The sequence below is a fragment of the Corythoichthys intestinalis genome, chromosome 2 (genome assembly GCF_030265065.1).
Source record: "Corythoichthys intestinalis isolate RoL2023-P3 chromosome 2, ASM3026506v1, whole genome shotgun sequence".
Taxonomy (NCBI): Eukaryota; Metazoa; Chordata; class Actinopteri; order Syngnathiformes; family Syngnathidae; genus Corythoichthys; species Corythoichthys intestinalis.
In genome coordinates, this window is record NC_080396.1 from 625,002 (window position 1) to 643,667 (window position 18,666).

General features: G+C 39.2%; 1 protein-coding gene across 2 annotated transcripts in view; it reads left to right on the plus strand.

The window, feature by feature from the left end:
- Positions 1 to 18,666, plus strand: part of LOC130931214 (rho GTPase-activating protein 6-like) — a 121,453-nt gene that overhangs the window by 21,752 nt on the left and 81,035 nt on the right. The window contains exon 1 of one of the 2 annotated variants that reach the window (XM_057859816.1): positions 12,821 to 13,289. The exons of the other annotated variant lie outside the window; for it this stretch is intronic. Within the exon in view, the coding sequence (XP_057715799.1) occupies positions 13,248 to 13,289 (42 nt within the window). The 5' untranslated portion in view covers positions 12,821 to 13,247. Of the gene's footprint in view, positions 1 to 12,820; positions 13,290 to 18,666 lie in introns of those variants that run through there. 2 annotated transcript variants of the gene reach the window in all.

An 18,666-nucleotide genomic window follows, 5' to 3' on the forward strand; every position in this document is an offset into this window, starting at 1 on the left:
TATCTCGGTTTTGAGGTTCATTTTCGGTACAGTAAGAAAACAAAATGCAAAATATAAATGTGCTAGTTGTTTATTCCACACCTTTGTGCTTTCAACAACAGGAACGTTAGCCTATATAAATGCTAGAATTCTGCTCAAAAAGTAGCGAGTATTTAAAGATAATAATCCAACAACAATTTGCCTTTCAGACCCCGCGTATTGGCCAGCTTTCTTTCTGAAAGAAAGAAGAAAAAAGAAGTCCTGTGCTAAAGAGAAAAGCAATCCCAATGACAAAGATTTTAACATGTATTTTACAAATGAAATGCCTCAATGAATCTTTTTTTTTTTCTTATGAACTGTTTTCAAAAGCTTTATTGGTGGATTTTCTCAAGTTAAAGCGCCACACAGAAATTAATCAATTTAATTGTGTAAGCAGGATCTGTGTATTACTATTCTTATTACTTAATTACAGGTGTTTTAGCTCATTTCAATTTATTTTATTTAAATGGGCTATTATTTATTTGATTATGTGTTTATATTTTACAAATGTGATGTAGTATTCATTTATATTGTATATTTTATGTTGTATAGCTTTAGTTCCTATGTGACTATTAGTTCCTACTTGTTTTGTTGTGGTAGGAGGGTTTTGTATTGAAGACGGGGCCGTGTTGGTTATTATCATAGCAGAGAAGACAGCAGTAAATCAACAAAGACAAGTCGACTGTGCCCCGATCTACCACTCAAGAGATCTGATGGACTCTAAAAGTGGGTTACGATTGCATATTAGTTTGAAAATCGACCGGATCCATCGTATTTTGACACGAGTGACTTCCGGTCTGCCCAGTCCTAGCTACCGGTAGTAGTATTGAGGCAGGAGGGCCGCATCTCGCGTCAAATAATAAACTCTGCCGTTCTTTTCGCGTGTGTCGCGTTGAGCGGCTTCTAGAACGTGTACAACACGCGGCTGCACGGTGACTGGTGTGCATTGGCTGATTGACTCTAACGCCCGCGTTTCACTGCGTTCTCGCGGCAGCCACGTTGTCGCGCCGTTGACGTTTCTGGGTTACACTGTCCTACCGTGTTGGTCCTCATTATAGTAGAGAAGACGGAGTAAATATAATCTACACAAAGGAACTGTAACCCGATCGACTCACAGCCTCGAAAAGTAAGGGTTATATTACGTCAGAAACTCGTTCGGTACGCGTCCGTTCCGAACGGACCATCACGTACCGAAACAGTTCAATACTATTACATGTACCGTTACACCCTTAGTCACTACCTATTCATCTTGGGTCACTAAGTTTTAATTTTGCGTCATTTCTGGGCGACCCTCTCTTTATTTTGGTTACGTCCTGATGATTTTGGGTCATTTCTGCGTGATTTACTGTGTGTTTTGGTCACATCATGTTGATTTTGGGGCATTTTTGGGTCCCCCGCTGTTTATTTTGGCCACTTTCTGTTGATTCTAGGTCATTTCAAAGACAAATCAACTCTGCTCATTAATTAGATCTTTTTTCTTTTAGTCATCTACTGCATTATTGCTCTGGCACAAGTGACTATGTTTTGGCTGTCTCTGTCTCTCTCTCTCACACCACGGCCCGTGAGCATGAACAGAGCATTCCTAGAAGGTCACTGTGTTTACAGTGAAGACTAAATATTTGAAATAAAAACTCAGGTTTGATATTATTGATACATGCGCCGCAGGCTACGAAAAACACGCTTAGCTTAGCCGCTTACGTGCGTCAGACTATGCACGGCAACACTCGCATGACATCACTCAACGGGCATCTTATTTGGTTGTTCGCGCTACTCCGCCATCTCCAGGGAGCCCGCGCCGGCTGTTGCCGGGGCTCCGGTGTCCGTCAAAAGTTTGGATGTCGGGTAGAATAGCGTGAGAGTTTTTCCATGAGACCGATAAAGGTTGCTCAGATTAGATGGAAAATGTGTTTTAAGACAACCAGAACAGTCCAAGGACTCCACATCTGGATCCCGGCAACCGTGGAAAATGAATCAGACTCGTTGCAAAAACACGGTCTGTAGCCAGTACAGACATTTGGAATGTCCTTAAGGAAGAAAAACACACACAAGCATCGGAAGTAACAGACGTCAAACAGGTAGATCAAGAAAATGTGATGACAGAAAAACTGTCAAGAGCAGTCTCCGAAACAACTGTTAGTGATCTCATCGAGAAGGTAAAAAGACTGAAAAGTCGAGGCTACACGAGAAAGGCTAAACAATCATTAGCCGGAATAATGTGAAGGATCAACAAAAGGTCTGCTCGTACATCCTTAGATCAAGTGTATCACGACCTTCTTCTGAGCAAAGCACTTTTTTCTTTCATCGGGTAGATGTTTTGATGTTTTAAAGGCAATGTAAAAAGCCTACTGATTGGTGTGAAGACACCGAGTTAGTGACGATGCTAGGCGTCCAATCCGTTTTCAACGGGAGAGGCTGGCGGCGTCAAAATGGATTGGACGGCTAGCGCCACTAAAAGATGAGCATTGACAGCCAGTCCTCCCAGATTCATTCAATTGGATGTCAGTGACAGGCAATGAGTGGAATAGTATAATCTAACGATAACGTTGAAATTTGATTGGTTGACCAACGATTGACCCGCACAACTGATTCTGAAGACCCGTCGGCAAATTATATTGACATTGCAGCATGTAGAGGCTGAACTCTATTTAGACAGAAAAATTCAATAGGTGCATATAGTAGTGCCTACACCCTGAGAAAAATACTATAACTAAAAAGTAACATTTCATACACTTGTTGTGAAGTTTTTTACATCCATATAGGGCAGGGGTTTTAAACCTCCGGCCCAGGAGCCAATTGTGGTGAGAATATTTCACTTCCCCTATTTGACATTTAATTGCAGTGTTGTCTGGACGTTTTTTGGAAGAAAAAAAAAAAAATTTAAACTTTCTAAAGAAAATGGATAAATGACTTGAAGCATCCATTTTTTGGTGAAAAAAATTTAAGTTAAAAAAAAAACGATTGCAGCCTCACATAGTTTAACTCTTTAGCTGCCCTTGACGGCAATAAACGTCAAATTCATTTCAACCGGGAGCGGTTGCAAGCGATCGAAGCTGTTTTCAATATCAATTTCCCTCTTTTACTAACTACCACAACACATACTCTGCAACCTTGGCTATATTAAGCTAACGCATAGTCTTCATAATGGTATTGATGGGTCAGATCGGTCATGCACTGCACCTCGCATTCAAGTAGGGGGCCGGCCACATCAAAAGGAGTTATTCACAAACACACACACGCAGCGATCTAACGCCGGATTTCTGTTGAAAAAGTACAAAAGCTGTACGGCATACAAACATGAAGGATTATCTCACGAGTGATTTGTTCGAAGATTTGAGGTAATTTTCATACCATGAATGCATTTTGAAACATTGTGAAAAAAAATCATTGGGATCATAGTTGGCAATATTTACGTAAAATAAATGCTAACTGCAAGGATGTTTTGCTTTTAACCTAGAATTGAAACTGTTTTATCTATAAAGAATTCGGGGATTTAAGCATTTATTCACAAGAATTTTCACCGGAAAAGCTATGTTTACATAAGGCGCCCGCGAGCTACATTCACTAACAGACTAGCATTGTACTGTGACATATTTACGTATAATAAATGCTAAGTGCACTTTTTTTTTTTTTTTTTTGCATTCAACCAAGAATCGAGACTGTTTTACGTCCGTATCTATAAAGAATTCAGGGATGTAAGCATGTATTCACAAGAATTTTCAACGAAAACAGCTCTGTGTCTGTGATTCCACTCGGTCAGCTTTGACGGCCTCGCCAACAATGCAGGCCCCCAAATTATCGGCCCCCGCAATACATTACGAAGTCTATGGCTAATGATAACTCTTAAAAGATGTCAACTGTAGTGACCGCTGTCCCTGAAAGGGTTAAGAAAGCTCATCTTTAGAAAAACAACCATTTGATAAACAGGCAGGCATCGTCTAGACCAAATGAAGTCAGACATTCTTGAGGATGATCAAGAGGAAATTTACACCATTTTTTTTCAAGCTCTCCTTAAGTCACTGAAGTTCATTTGCGAGGCAGCGGGCTGTTGTTTCATACTTCGGTGGGAGGAGCTCCTAAAATGGTATTTCCAATGCGAAGATCGGAGGCGTGTGAAGTATGAACGTGCGGCACGTGTGCGGCGCATCGTTCGCCACCTTTTAGTCATATGCTTTGACAGCTCTTTCGTTGCAAAATGCTACCGTATGCTGCGTGATCACCCCCATTTTGAAAGTTGAACGGTGCGAGCGGGCCATTATGATTGGAGTGGAAAGAATGCCATATGAAGTGCTTGAAGATGCGCCAGCAGACTAACCTGGCACGCCAGATTGATTGTTCCGTATACCCGCTCTGAATATATTCTGCCTAACAATCTGGGAAAGATCACACTCGTGAAAAGATCGTTTCCCATCACCAAAAAAAATAGACTTTTAGTGACGTTCTTTGCTCCTTTTTTTAATGAGGAAATGAAGTGCATTTCAGACAAAAACTTGAAAATGACCTATCTACAAAAAATGTTTTGCATCCCGCCATTAAGTATTCAAGCAGATAATCGCTTCCTGGTCGCATCTGCAGCTCCCGCCTCTTTCCTCTGATTGGCTCGCCATCTTTAGACGACCGATCTATATTATTCCAGAGAATGACACAGTGGTACCTCAAGATACAGAATTCATTGGTGGCTTTTGCACGGTGATTTTTTTCATATAATGAATCGCGTTATTCATGGAAACCGCCGAATTCGTACCGAGCTCAACTAAAACACTACTCCAAATTTGCCTATGTCCTTTGATTGCCTGTCTTTATTTGCAGTGTTTTGTCGCTCCTTAGTGGCTCTTAAGTGTAACTGGTTTGTTAGGTTTAACTCATTATACAGACGTTATCACGACGACTCGAGCTCATAGCACGAGCCAAGAGACGAGCTAACTTCACCAGCTATTGCTTGCTTTTTCAGCTTTCTGTTTTTGCCTTGTTAGTTCTACGGCGATCCCTCGTTTTTTGTGGTTAATGGGGTCCAGAACCTGCCGCAATAAGTGAAAAATCATGAAGTAGCGCCTTTTTTTTGGGAGAGGGGGCGTGTTCAATGTATTTATTCAGATTTAGCATGGGAAAGAGATACATATAAGACAAGTTTTTTGACTTTTTTTCCCCCAAAGTAAAAAAATACTTTTATGTATATGTATTTTTTTTAATATATGGTTTTAAGCACTTCAAATATAATAATTATGATAAGTTTTAAACAGGTTACTGTCCCACCCAATAATTTTTAAACAAGAATAAAGTAGAAAAAAGCTTGTCTTTTTTAAATGCTTCATTGAGTGAGTCGACTCAAATCGGATCAAGCTGCTCACTTACACACGATGAGTTGCCACAGCAACTGTTTAACAAGTTAAACGACGATTGACCCATGTGGCGCTTTGAAGCTTCGGCTTCCGAGCATCTGTGGAAAGATCAAACAATAAATCGCAAAAATGTCAATTATCGTTAACTTTAATAAGCAACTCCAGTGCGCTGCCTGACCGACAAAGAGCAGCAGGAGGGAGAGTGAGACTATGTGATCGGCTCGGGACGGCTCATCTGTATTTATTTATTTATTTTTTAATTGAAAACAACAACAACAACAAAACGCGACGAAGGTGCGCAAAGTTTGAAGCGCCAAGTATCGAGAGATCACTGTATTCTGCTTTTGTTTCAAATACACGAACATTGTTTGTCACATTGTGGTCTGTATTTCTTTTTTTTTTTTTTTTTTTACATTCATAACATAGTGGGTTATTGCTGCGAGCGGGAATGATCTGTTACATTACGTAGGGGCGGAACTTAAGCAGGTGAGGAGATGGGGGTGCAACCGCACCCGGGCCTTTAAGGTTTTTTAGTTTTCATCATGTTTTATAATTTAAAAAATTTTTATATCATAAATAAATCATAATTTTTTTGTTTTGTATTTAAATAATAAAATATATTCAAATTTTATTTTATTTTTTGTTCTTTTTGTAACGTATTATATATATCGCGGAAAACACTCAGGTGACTTGAAGTGACCCCCAATTTGGCCAAATTTCAAAGTTGTCCGATATGCATGTGTGATACATCATTGGAATGCTTAAAATCTCCATTTTCTGGGGAAGGAAAAAGTTTGGACAGGAGGGCATTTTTTTTGTAAAAAAAAAAAAAAAAAAAAAAAAAGGTGTTTTGAACAGCAAAACCCTATCTGGAGGTGAGAGCACGCGAGAGCAGAATTACAGACGCCATGACTTTAACTAGATATTATCGTGTACTTACCTTGTTTTGATCCAAAAACTCCATATAGCATGTATCGCCGAGTGTCAAGACACAGCTGTGAATGGCCACAGCAGGATTTTTGGGGGATTTTATGGGTGAAATATGGTCATATAACAAGGGTCGCGATGCAGAAATCGCAGACAACACGGAGTGGTTGAGATTTTCTTTTTCATATATTTACACTTTTAAACATTTTTTTTTCTTCTTCAATTTTTATTTGTTTGGATCGATTATTTATCATCTAACATCGATGAAAATGCGACAGTCACAAAAAAATACAATTTAGCGATAGTTATGAGGTATGAGGTTTAAAAGTTTAAAATATGGGAGTGAATAATTTTTTTAAGTCGTTTTTTTAATATATTTTTTTAAACAAAATATTAGACATCAATTAATGATTCTAAGCTAAAAATGACATACATTTTGAATAATAAATATAATTACTTACCTTGTTTTCATGGCTGGTATGAAACAAAAACGGTTGCGCGATGTCTGTAAACAGGGGTTTCCAGCGTAAGACGGACAAATTAAAAATAGTTCGGGGGCTTCATGCGCCATGAATCTGCTGTGGCAGCATATAGACATATTGTTCTATCAAACACAACAGTTGTTTTGGCTTAAAATACAACAGTTTCTTGTAAAGAGGAGTGCAAGAGCAAAACCTGCTTTTTCAGTCTCGTCTACGGAGCATTTTCCGCCATATATATATATATTTTTAAAGAAAACAAAAAAAAAAGTGATTATGCTTAGATTTCTGATTGATTTCGAACGATCGCTGCCGACCCCCTTCGACGTCCGTCGTCGTCAGTGGCAGAGAATGAGAACGAGCTACAAAGCACAAAGGGCGTGGAGGGTCTTAGTACAAACTTCAGCAACACACTTGGGAGGATCTCGCTTGAGATGGAGCAGCTGAATGTTCCAACTTTCCTCCTTGTCACATAACGGCAAGGCAGTCAATAAAAATTACACAAAAAGGAATAGAAGTACTGGAGATTTAGTCACAAAATGGCAGCGCAGATTGCAAAGCTGTTCAGCAGTCTATATGGTAGGGGGAAAAAAATAGCGGGAGCACGTAAACGAACGTACAGCAGACGTTGAACAAAGCTTTGGCGGATGACCTCACAACTGGGGAATGTATGTGCACGAGTGTGTGTGCGTTTAAAAGAAAATATGTAGGGTCCCTCCTTCACATTAGATGGAAGTACACAGATTGTAAGCAATTTCATTTCTTTTACAGCACAATTTGTCTCTTGGAATGACCTTTTAACACTTGAAAAAGTGGCTCTCTTCAGTCACAATCCCTGACCTGACCTTTAACCAGAGCATGGTCGTAACCAGAGGTTGGTGGGGAGAGGAGCCAAGTATTTTACTCAAGTAAAAGTAGCGTTACATCAAAATAATATTGCTCAAGTAAAAGTACTCAACCCAAAAATTCACTCAAGTAAAAAAAAAAGTACATGGTGAAACAAATACTCAATGTAATGAGTAAAACTATGACAGCTTACAATGTCTGAATTTTTTTTAAACCAAAGTATATTTTTTTCTCAGTACCACGCCATCTACTGTATATGAACTGTTATTATTATACTGTACTGGCCAATTACATGACCAAATTTGGCCAAACAAACACACCAAAATGATCAAATGCTGACTAGAAAAATCTACAGAAATGAAACATCACCTGTCCAATGAGCATAAGTGCCCTCTAGTGGAGAAAAAATATTGTACATATTAGATTGGACATTATTTTTTACTTTCAGTTTCACCAATGAGATGTTGCAAAAATAAACACTTGACTCCATTACACCTATCGGACGTAACGATCCAGTCACATGACCATACACAAGGTTGCAGTAGGAAGTCACGCCGGCCTGTTCAATCACATGGCGTCTTTAAAGTACTGGGGAAAAAAATGATCTTTTTGACATGGCGCCTTGCCGTCAGCGTGACTCGATTTCAACATCATTTTTAGTTTTTATTTGGCACCGACAAACTACGTAAAACAGGAGATACGGTATGATCGTTTGAATGTCATGGTAGAAAATATTTTTTCTCCACTAGAGGGCACTAGAACCGGGAACCTCTAGGTACCTAACGCTACGATACGATTTGCGATACAGGGCTCACGATAGCGATGATTTCACAGTATGGCGATATGACAATTATCGATACTTGGGTGAGGAAATCATTCTACAATATTTGACTATACAAGTCATAAACAGAAAAACAAGCTCTTTTCATCCTTCTGCTGTGAAACGAATTAAGGTTGTCACTAATAGACGTCCAATCTGTTTAAAGTGGGAGGATGCCTCCCACTTTAAACAGATTGGACGTCTTCGGCGTTTAATTGCAACCAATGAGTTTAACTTCAGGACATTTGCTATTGATTTTCTGGGTCACCTCTTTTTGATTTGGGGTTAAAGAACAGGGAGTGACCCCGGAATAGACAGTGACTCCAACCTGTGAATGCACAGAAATGATCTGTAAATGCCCCAAAAATCGCAGACTGACTGCAAGGGCTCACTCTGGTTTTGAATGAACGAATGTTGATTCTGCCCTCCCAGTCATTGAGTTAACAAAGACACTAGAAGATAATGGTAGCAATTTCTTGTTTTTAAACAGTGACACCTTTTTAAAACGATATATCGATTCTCAGCAGGAGCATATCGACAACGTCTTGGGATACAAAATATCACGATATACCTAATCCCCATTTCGATATTTTGTCTCACCCCTAGAAGGGCACTCATGCTCTTTGGTTGGGCGATGTTACATTTCTGTTGCTTTTTCTCATCTGAATTCTGAATTTTTGTGTATTGATTTTGGCCTAATATGGTCACGTAATAGGTTATTGATTAGTGGTCCCCAACCACCGGGCCACAAAGAAATATATGATTGATTAATGACTGCAATCTGGCCTATGGCGCTTGACACATCAATATATTCCTGTCTACTCTATAGTCTAATTCGAGTAAAGATTTGTATCGGTCGCCATCTAGTGGTTGGCTGCAATTACTAGGGTGTTTGCGCACCTATAGCGGCCCAGCGCCAGTGAAAGTAAACAGTCACTTTAGCTGCCGTTGACTGTGCGCTGCGGGCGGTGACGTCTTTGGACAGCTTTTTTTACGGGGAAAAGGCCACCCGCTGAGCCAGAAGAAGAGCCTACAACCATGTCCATTCTGCATGATATGTGGCTAAAAGCTAGCAAAAGAGGCAACAAAAGCCAAGGCGCTGAGAGCATCATATTGTATTCTTATCGTAATCATATTGCTAAAGCGAAGAAACCTTTCACGATTGGAGAAGAACTCATTATGCTTGCGACCGCGGATATTTGCCGACAAAGCCACTGTTAAAAAAAGGTTGATTCACTGTATGGTGAGTGACATTTTCCCTGCACCTAATATTGGTTTTCAGCCTCGACGTGTTGTTTTATATTTACTGTCATTTTCTGCCACACAAGAAAAAAAAAAAAAAAAGGCCCACATTACAACGGTCCGTGGTGCGAAAAGATTGGGGACCACTGGGTTATAGCATAATATGATAATAACAGTTGATCTAGTTGACGTTTTGCTAAGAAAATTGTTTCAAAAGAAATTTGAGATTGTCAGCATTTACTCCTAACTTGAGTATTTGTTTCACTGCATACCTTTTCACATTATACAGTACTTGAGTAGACTTTTCAGATGACTACTTTTACGTTTGTGATATTATTAAGGAAAAATAGTGTACATCAAAACAAGATGTGTTTGTTCATTCCGGAGCGCACTGTACTGTACGTCACATTTCCATCCATTTAAAGAGTGTTTTACACTTCCTCTCAGTAGTTTATCTCTTATCTTCAGTGCAAAGAAATTGTTCCGCTCCAAACAGAACCTCTTGGCATTCTTCAAATAGTCGTGGTACTATCCGATAAGGTGGAATTTGGCATCACTTCTTCCTTTTTAAATGCCGAACGGGCGCAAACTCCTCTTCGCCACGCTTGGGTTTTCTCTTTCAGCTTTCGCAAGCGTTTACAGCCCGCAGAGGCTTTTGACAGATTGCCTAACATCAGTTCCACTTCAAAAATTGCAATGTGCTGCCTCTGTCTGCTTTTATAAAAGCATATTTACAAAGGATATGTACTGTATAATAATAATAATAAACAAGCTCTTTTCATCCTTCTGCTGTGAATAGTTATGAGTTTATCGCCAGTAGACGTCCAATCCTGGGAGGGATGGCAGCGAATAAACCCACTATAAACGGATTGGACGTCTATAGCAGCCAATGCCAGGAAATGAGGTCATTTCACGTCAGTTCCTGTTGATTTTAGGTTACTTCCTTTTCCCTTTGGGGCATTTAGGGGTCACTTCCTGTTTGTTTCGGTGCATCGGTTCACAAAATGATCACGAAGCAACCTGTAAATGCCCTAAAATGAACAGGAAGTGATCTGTGAATGTCCGCAAAAGGCTGGCTGTGAATGCTGTTGTTTCGTTGCCACTGACGTCCAGTCCGGTCAAAACTGCAGTGCAAGTCAATGGCAGCCAATAAGTTAATGTAGACTAATGTTTTATTGGAAGATTTTGAAAAATGTCTTTAAAGGAGGGAAACTTTTTCAAACGAAATATCGATTCTTGGTGGGAGCATATCGACAACCTTTTGGGCCACAAAGTATCGTGATATATCACCTTTACGATTTATTGTCACACCCCCAATAATGATAATGATGATTGTCAATCTGATTTTTTAGTATGGGGAAGATGTATTTTAGGTTATGTCATCTTGGATGTGCTGTACATGATATGGTGTCTTTGATTGTTTTTAACCCTTTCATGCATAAATTATTTCGTTTAGAACTATATCATTTCTAGCGGATTAAGTGGTAGATCAAATTATATCGTTATATACAGGATATATAAAGTGGATATAGTTACAGTATGTTATCGCTTTATATTTAGTACAAGTTGTTACAATTTATTTGTATACATATATGTATAGTTTCATCATAGTTTATTTTTTATAATTTGTATTTTGTAGGTTTTATTTCATTCTTATAGGACAGCGGTCTCAAACTTGGGGCACAGAGGCCAATTGCGTCCCACGGGACAATATTTTGTATGCCCTGTTTGACATCCGCTGGTAGTATTAGTGCTGTGTATTTTGCAACGGGCAATGAAAATAAAAAAAATACATATTATTTTAAGTAAAATTTATGGATTTGAGTTGAAGGATCCATTTGGGGGAGGATTTCATTATTGAAATAGTAATATGTTTAAAAAGAAAAAGAGAAAACGCCTTGAGTTTAAAAAAATGTAAATAATTCAAAATCAAATATAATTAATTACAATAGATATAACTTTAAAATAGATGAAAACATTCATTTTTTTCTTGAAGAAGAAGAAGGAGAAAGACAAGAAAATCAAATAATAAAAGTCCATTTTGGTTGTTTATTGCCATTTATAGGTATAATTAATGTCTTAAAAGACATATTAACATGACACCAATTTGAGCAGCAGTGCAAGTTTTAGAATAGAATTTTTTTTTAAATCCATATTTTTTAATTAAAACACGTGCAGCCGAATGAATATATGTTTTTAGCGCTTTCGTGTCTGCCATATTACCCTCAATGTCAATTTTCAGAGAATCACTAAAGCAAACGGAATTTGATAGGTGGCACTTCAAAATAAAACCAGCTTTTTAACTTATGCTTTATGTATGCGAACATGCACCTTACTGTTTAAATTGAGAATTTGCTCACTTTTATTGGCTTATGCATTTTATTTAAAGTCATAAATCATATTTTTTTAAAATACATTTTTCTTTTCAATGTACCTGTTAAACATGCATTCAATTCTAATTTTATTCCCATATAGATTTTTTTGTGCAATTAGCGCCGGTTTATGATATTGATAGGTTATCATTTTGTTTAAGTTAGTTTAGATTTTTTCTTCTCAAAATCAATTAGTTTTACTGGAGTGAACTGTTTGTTTGTCCACCCATTGTTATTTGACTTGAATTAATTCGTTTTAGTTTAATCTGTAATAGTTTTAATATTTTTATTTTTTCATATTTGAGTTATTTGTCAGGGGCAGGATAAAAATAAAACAACAACAAAAAAAACAACATTAAGAAGAAAAAAAAAGGGATTGGCCATTTAGCGCCGTCAATGGCATGGAAAGATGAACATTCACAGCTAGCCCTCCCGGTTTAAAAGAATTTGACATCAATACTAGTCAATCGCATGCAATGGGATAAATACCATGGGGGGTGGGGGGAGTATTTTATAACAACAAACAAAAACACTTGGGTCTGTAACCAGAGTGTAATTCTGCTAATATGCATTTTAATTTAGGTTATATCAACATTTCATTAATCCATAAATGTGTTTATAATTATATTCCAATAATCTAAAATATACAATAATGATTAATTGCTACTTTAAAAAGCGTGTAGAAATTAAATGACCTAAAATAGATGGACCCATATATATTGTTTATTTTTGTAAAAAAAAAAAAAAAAAAAACATTTTTAAATGACAAATTGCAGTAGTTTAGCAACAGTTACAGTATCTTTTTATGACGTTTCGCGTGGCATGCAACGCGATTTGAAGAAAGAAAGCCGGGTTTTAATTTGAAAATAACCACCGGAAGTATTCTTCGAAATGACGCCAACCTGTTGCGGATACGTGCCTTTCCTCGCATCTTGTACTCATCGGGTCCCACTGAGCGCCCGCGTAGTATGGATCCGTTACGCACGACGCACAATGGCGTCCCGGATTCTGCCACAACCATCTGACGCTTGTAGAAGTACTAACACGTAGGAAGGGAGAAAAAAAAAAAAGTGCTCTGCGTTGCTCCAGAAGGAGATAAACGGAGACTCCTCATGTCTAACGCGCGCGCACTTCTTTGGACTTGAAGCAGAATCCCGTTTTTGCCCCCCCAGATACAATTTGGACTTTTTCATTTTTTCCCGGGGCCATGGGAGACGCCGTGTTCCTCAACAGGCAAAATTCATACCTCGTAAGTATTGCCGTGGATTCCAATTGTTCCTCTACGCGTGGCTCTTTTCGCTCGTGTACACGGATTGACGGTTCGAGCGGATTGTGCTGAAATATTTTGTTTTGGTGTGCACACCACTTGCGCTGGTACACACGTGTTTCTCGCCTCCAACTGTGATATCAATTTGCTTGAAAAATGTCCCAGAGGGGCTGCTCGGTAGTGTTGCCGAAAGCCAAAAGTTGTTTTTACTGCTGGTGCTGCTGCTGCTGCTAGATCAGATGAGGGCAAAACACATGAGATCATTTGAAAAGTGCAGAGAATCTGCTTGGTGACATTACAACGTGGGAATACTGTCTTTTACAGCTGGTTACCTGCTTGGCTCCCGATCCATGTTGTATCCGGATACAATATTTTCTTTATTGAATTGTGTCAGAAGAAATTTGTTTTCGTGCTGTGAATTTCATTTCGCACTACTCTTGCTAGTAATGGTAGTGGAAGGTATTTTTGCATTTTCCTCATTGGCTGTTATCGACGCCAAGCTCATTTTCAAAATATAGTTTGTTGTCAGTGACACTGTATTTTATAGCCTCATGATAGGTGACGGAGGCCCGGCCGGGTACGGCCACACTGCCAGGACCCACCTAGCTCCGCCCCTGCTGCTCACTTCCTGTTGATTTTGGTGCATTTCCGGGACACTTCCTGTTGATTTCAGGTCACTTCTTGTGCATTTTGGGAGCAAATTTGGGACAACTTGAGGAAGTTTTTTTGGGCGGGTCAAAAATAACGACGACCAATGGAGAACACTGAATGTGTTCATTAATTTGTCATTTTTGTTTTTTCAAATGTAGTATCCAAAATGGGATCGATTATTGGTCACTATCTGATGAGCAGAATTCTTTTGGTTTTGTTGCAGTTAGTGGTCCATTTCTATTGATTTTGGGTTACTTTGTGATGATTCTGGGGCATTCGGAGGTCACTTCCTGCACATTCTGGGTCACTTTCGTTAAATTCAAGACAGTTACAGGAAGTGTTTTTTGGTCGGGGGTCAAACATAGTGAACATCGATGGAGAACACCGGAACTGTTAATTAAAAAATAACATTTATTCATTTATTTTTAACGTAGTATATTGTTAAGGTGAGAAGCTCGGTCATCCAGTAGGGGCTCGGAGTAGAGCCCCTGGTTCCTCCGCATCAGGAGGAGCCAGATGAGGTGACTCGGGCATCAGATTAGGAAGCCACCCTGGTGAGGTGTTCCGGGCACGTCCCGCTGGGAGGAGGCATCGGGGCGACCCAGGACACGCTGGGGAAACTACGTCTCCCGGTTGGCCTGGGAACGCCTTAGGATCCCCCAAAAAGAGCTGGACGAAGTGGCCGGGGAGAGCCACTGAAGCTGCTGCCCCCGCAACCCGACCTCGAATAATGTCGTATCAAAAATGGCATGGAGTATGTTTTTGAGTTTTGACATCAAAGTTGGGATACATAAGGGTAATTTTCTGTACATTTTGGATCATTTTCTGTTGATTTTAGGGCACTTCTGGATCACTTCTTGTTCATTGGTCACCTCCTGTTGATTTTTGGGAATTCTGAGGTAATTACTCGTACATTTTGGATCATTTCCTGTTGATTGTAGGTCATTTTTGGGTCAGTTCATGTTGATTTGTGGTCACTTTCCGTCGGTTATGTGGCAATTACGAGTAGGGTTGGGCAGAGTTTGAATTTGAACAATTCCGGTACCAATTCCGATTCCACGTTTCAATTACGGTTGTTCCAAACGAATCCGATTCTTTTAATAGGCAGGGTCAAAAAATGGCATAGTTTATATTAATTTCTTAACTTCTCCATTATTTTTTAAATGATATGAACTTTTCATTAAATTTGCTATGAATTTTTAACTTGTCAGTCTTTAAACTCGCATATGATGTTTCTTTCCACAAGAGTGCACTTTCACAAAAATGTCTTTTTTTTTTTAAAAGCTCATGGAGAAAACATTTACACATATTCTTTTGCCTATGTTTTAGAGTGTCTTATGCTGTAGGCATTTATTGTATTGCATCATTTGCTTTAGGTGGCATTTCTACAAGTTAGTTAAGGGCAGATGTCAGGCGGGGAGCGGCTTCTCCTTCGTGGTGTTCAGCAGCAATTTTTATCCGTTTGGCGGTCAGGGCATCGAAACTTGGAATCCAAATAAAAAAAATTTGAACCCTTCTGGGAGAACTGGAGTGTTCGTCCCGGATCCCATCGATGCTCGATGTCCAATCCTACATACGAGTCAACTTTTGACTCGTTTTTTTTTTTTTTTTTGAGCATTCCTGGGTCATTGCCTGTACATTTTGGGGCATTAAGGGTTCACCTGCTGTTGATTTTGGGTCACTTCCTATTGATTTGGGTCACTTCCTGTACATTTTGAGGCATTCTGGGGTAACTACTTGTACATGTTGGATCTTTTTTTTTTTGTTGATTTTAGGGCATTTTTGGGTCAATTCTTGTTGATTTTGGGTCACTTTCTGTTGGTTTTGTGGTACTTACGAGTGTTGATTTTGGGGCATTCCAGGGTCATTTCCTGTACATTTTGAGGCATTAAGGTTTCGAGTCCTGTATATTTTGAATCATTTCTTGTTAAAGTTCTGGGTCACTTCTTGTTCATTAGTCCCCACCTGTTGATTTCCGGGCCACCTCCTGTATATTTTGGGGCACTTTCTGTTAATTTTGGGACAATTTTTTGAGTGGTCAAAAAATAATGATTACTAATGGATAAACACTGAAAGTGTTCATAAAAAAAAAAAATTGCATATTTAAAAAACAATGTATTGAAATGGTATGGAGTATTGTTGTTGTTGTTTGTTTTTGGAGTATTGATATTGATTTTAAAAATTTTGCACCTTGACAACAGTAATCTGAATACACCTTTAGCACATTGGCTGCCACTGATGTCTACTTTTGATACACATTTAAAAAAAAAAAAGGGATGATTGGACGCCATGTGACACGATTGTGAGTCTATCACCGTTTTAGGAAGAGAAGATACAGACAGCATGTGTTATTAACAGAATAATATAAATAGCAGATAAAATCTTTTTGGGGAGGAATGCGCAACATCAATAGTTCTGACGAATGTGTTGTGTCATGCTATGTAAACACCAGTGGCCTTTGTTATTGCTTCGGCTCAGCCGGGAAGATGCTGTTTGCATCATGTTAGTTTTTCATTTTTTTCTGAATGCTGAACTAATATTTACAAAGATGGAGTAGGAAGATGAACATGGAAGCATTTGCTCTGCTTTTGCTACCTCAACACTACTTACTTTGCGACATTTCATTCAGTTTTTGCTCATTCATCGAGATATTTATAAGTCAGGAATTTTAGAAGCAATGAATTAAATTCTTCCTTCCTCATTCATTCTATCAAAGCTGAAAAAAATGAAAGAAAAACAGGTGTTCAAGGCTCGGTGGTCTCGTTTTCTCTGTTTCTTTCCAAGGTGAACAATAATTCTAATTCTAATTGAACATTTGATTTGCTTTGCACGAGGGTTCACGATACGATACAATTTGCGATACAAGCCTGATGATCTCACGATATGGCGATATGATAATTATTGATACATGGGTCAGGAAAGTATTCTACAATATACAATATATTGATTTTGGGCCCTTTCTGCATCATTTCCTTTTGATTTTGGGGTATTTATGGTTTACTTCCTGTTGATGTTGGGTTAGTTAGGCTAGGTTCATACCGCAGGACTAAATGCACCAATCCGATTTTTTTGTGTTTTTGCGACTCGATTGAGACATTAACTTGACGGTCTGAACGGGACAAGTCGGATAGTAGTGGACCTTTTCAAATCCGATCTGGACCACATTTTTCCAGAGTGTAGCGGCGGTCTGAACTGTCAAGTCCCCAAATCGGAATTCATGCAGCAATTACGTCAGAAAAGAGATAGGGCGCTTCGGTACGGTTGCGGTGCAGCTGTGCATTATTAGTGTTAGCTCCTAGTTTGAACGCAGCTTTTGGGGAAGGAGCGTGCTTGACAACAGTCATAAAAAATGAAAAGTTTTGAGGATAAGCCTGAAAATACCCGGTTTTCTCTGTGATCAAAATGAGCAATATTTCAAGATTGCTTACACAGGCCGGGAGTCGGGGCAAACTGTCCGCATGTGTCTGCGTGCATCAGGTGTAGTCATTTCTTTTGATGCTCCCGCGCATGCAAGTCAGTTGCTTCGCGCGTCTCGGACCGCGAATTAGTGCACATGCGTGATACTTGAATGGGCTCAATGGACAAAGGCACTCTGAACAGGTACGCCAAAAAAAGAGATGACAAAAAATTGGAATTGTGCATGAACCTAGCCTAAGTGACCTGGGAGCAACCTGTGTGACAGCTTTTTAAAACGATATATCGATTCTTGGCAGGAGCATATTGAAGTTGTCACACCCCTACTTTGTGACTGTGAGCCACCGACACGAAGCATTGTCGTTCATCTTATTTTCTGAACGCATTTGAACTGGCTTCAAGAATGCCATTTCTGCCAAGCAGAAAGCCCATGGGGTAAGTGATCTTACGCTCAAGCGGGATTAAGTCGCCTTCAACGTACGGCAGTAAATAAAGTCCTATAGGGGTCGATAAATATTTGGGATTGGAGTTTACTGGAGCGGAGTGGCCTCGCAGCCGGAGAATGTGCGTGGGATGAAGCGTAGCAGTAACACATGCTTATCAGTTTTCAACTGTTCCTCCGTGACGGCACGTCGTTGGGTGTGATGTCGTTCACGTAAGGGAACTGGAAGCTGTCTTAATCTCTTGGGTGGAATTTGGATCGAAGCAAATGATTTAAGTCATCAATTCATCCGGGGCCATCAAGGGTCGTTCTGCCCGACAGGCAAGAAAGATGTAGCTCATTCATACTCCACATACAGAATGGCATACTTTTCTTTTCACATTGGTGCCATAAAACCGGAGATTTGTGCGCTACAGCACTCGGTTCCCTTTATTTTCTGTAGTCGCATTCGTCCATTTGCCATGGACAGCAATGTCTAGTGCTGTCAATGAGTTCAAATGACTGTCCTGTAAAGGTTAAAAAAAACAAAAAAACATAATTGCTGCATGGGTAAATAGAATGTAAATAGAAATACCGTAATTTCCCGAATACAAGGCGCACAGTTGTATAATGCGCACCCCAAATTTACTTGTAAAATCTAGGGAAAATTATTGTACCCGTGTATAACACGCACCCTAATTTTAGCACCAAGAAATAGAAAAATACAAGAAAACAGAGCTCGTGTACGGATACAGAAATGTCCTTTTACTGACTGGTGAAACACAGAACAAGCATAGCACATCGGTAGTTCAAAACTAGGGCTGCAGCTATCGAATATTTTAGTAATTGAGTAATCGACTGAAAATTCTATCG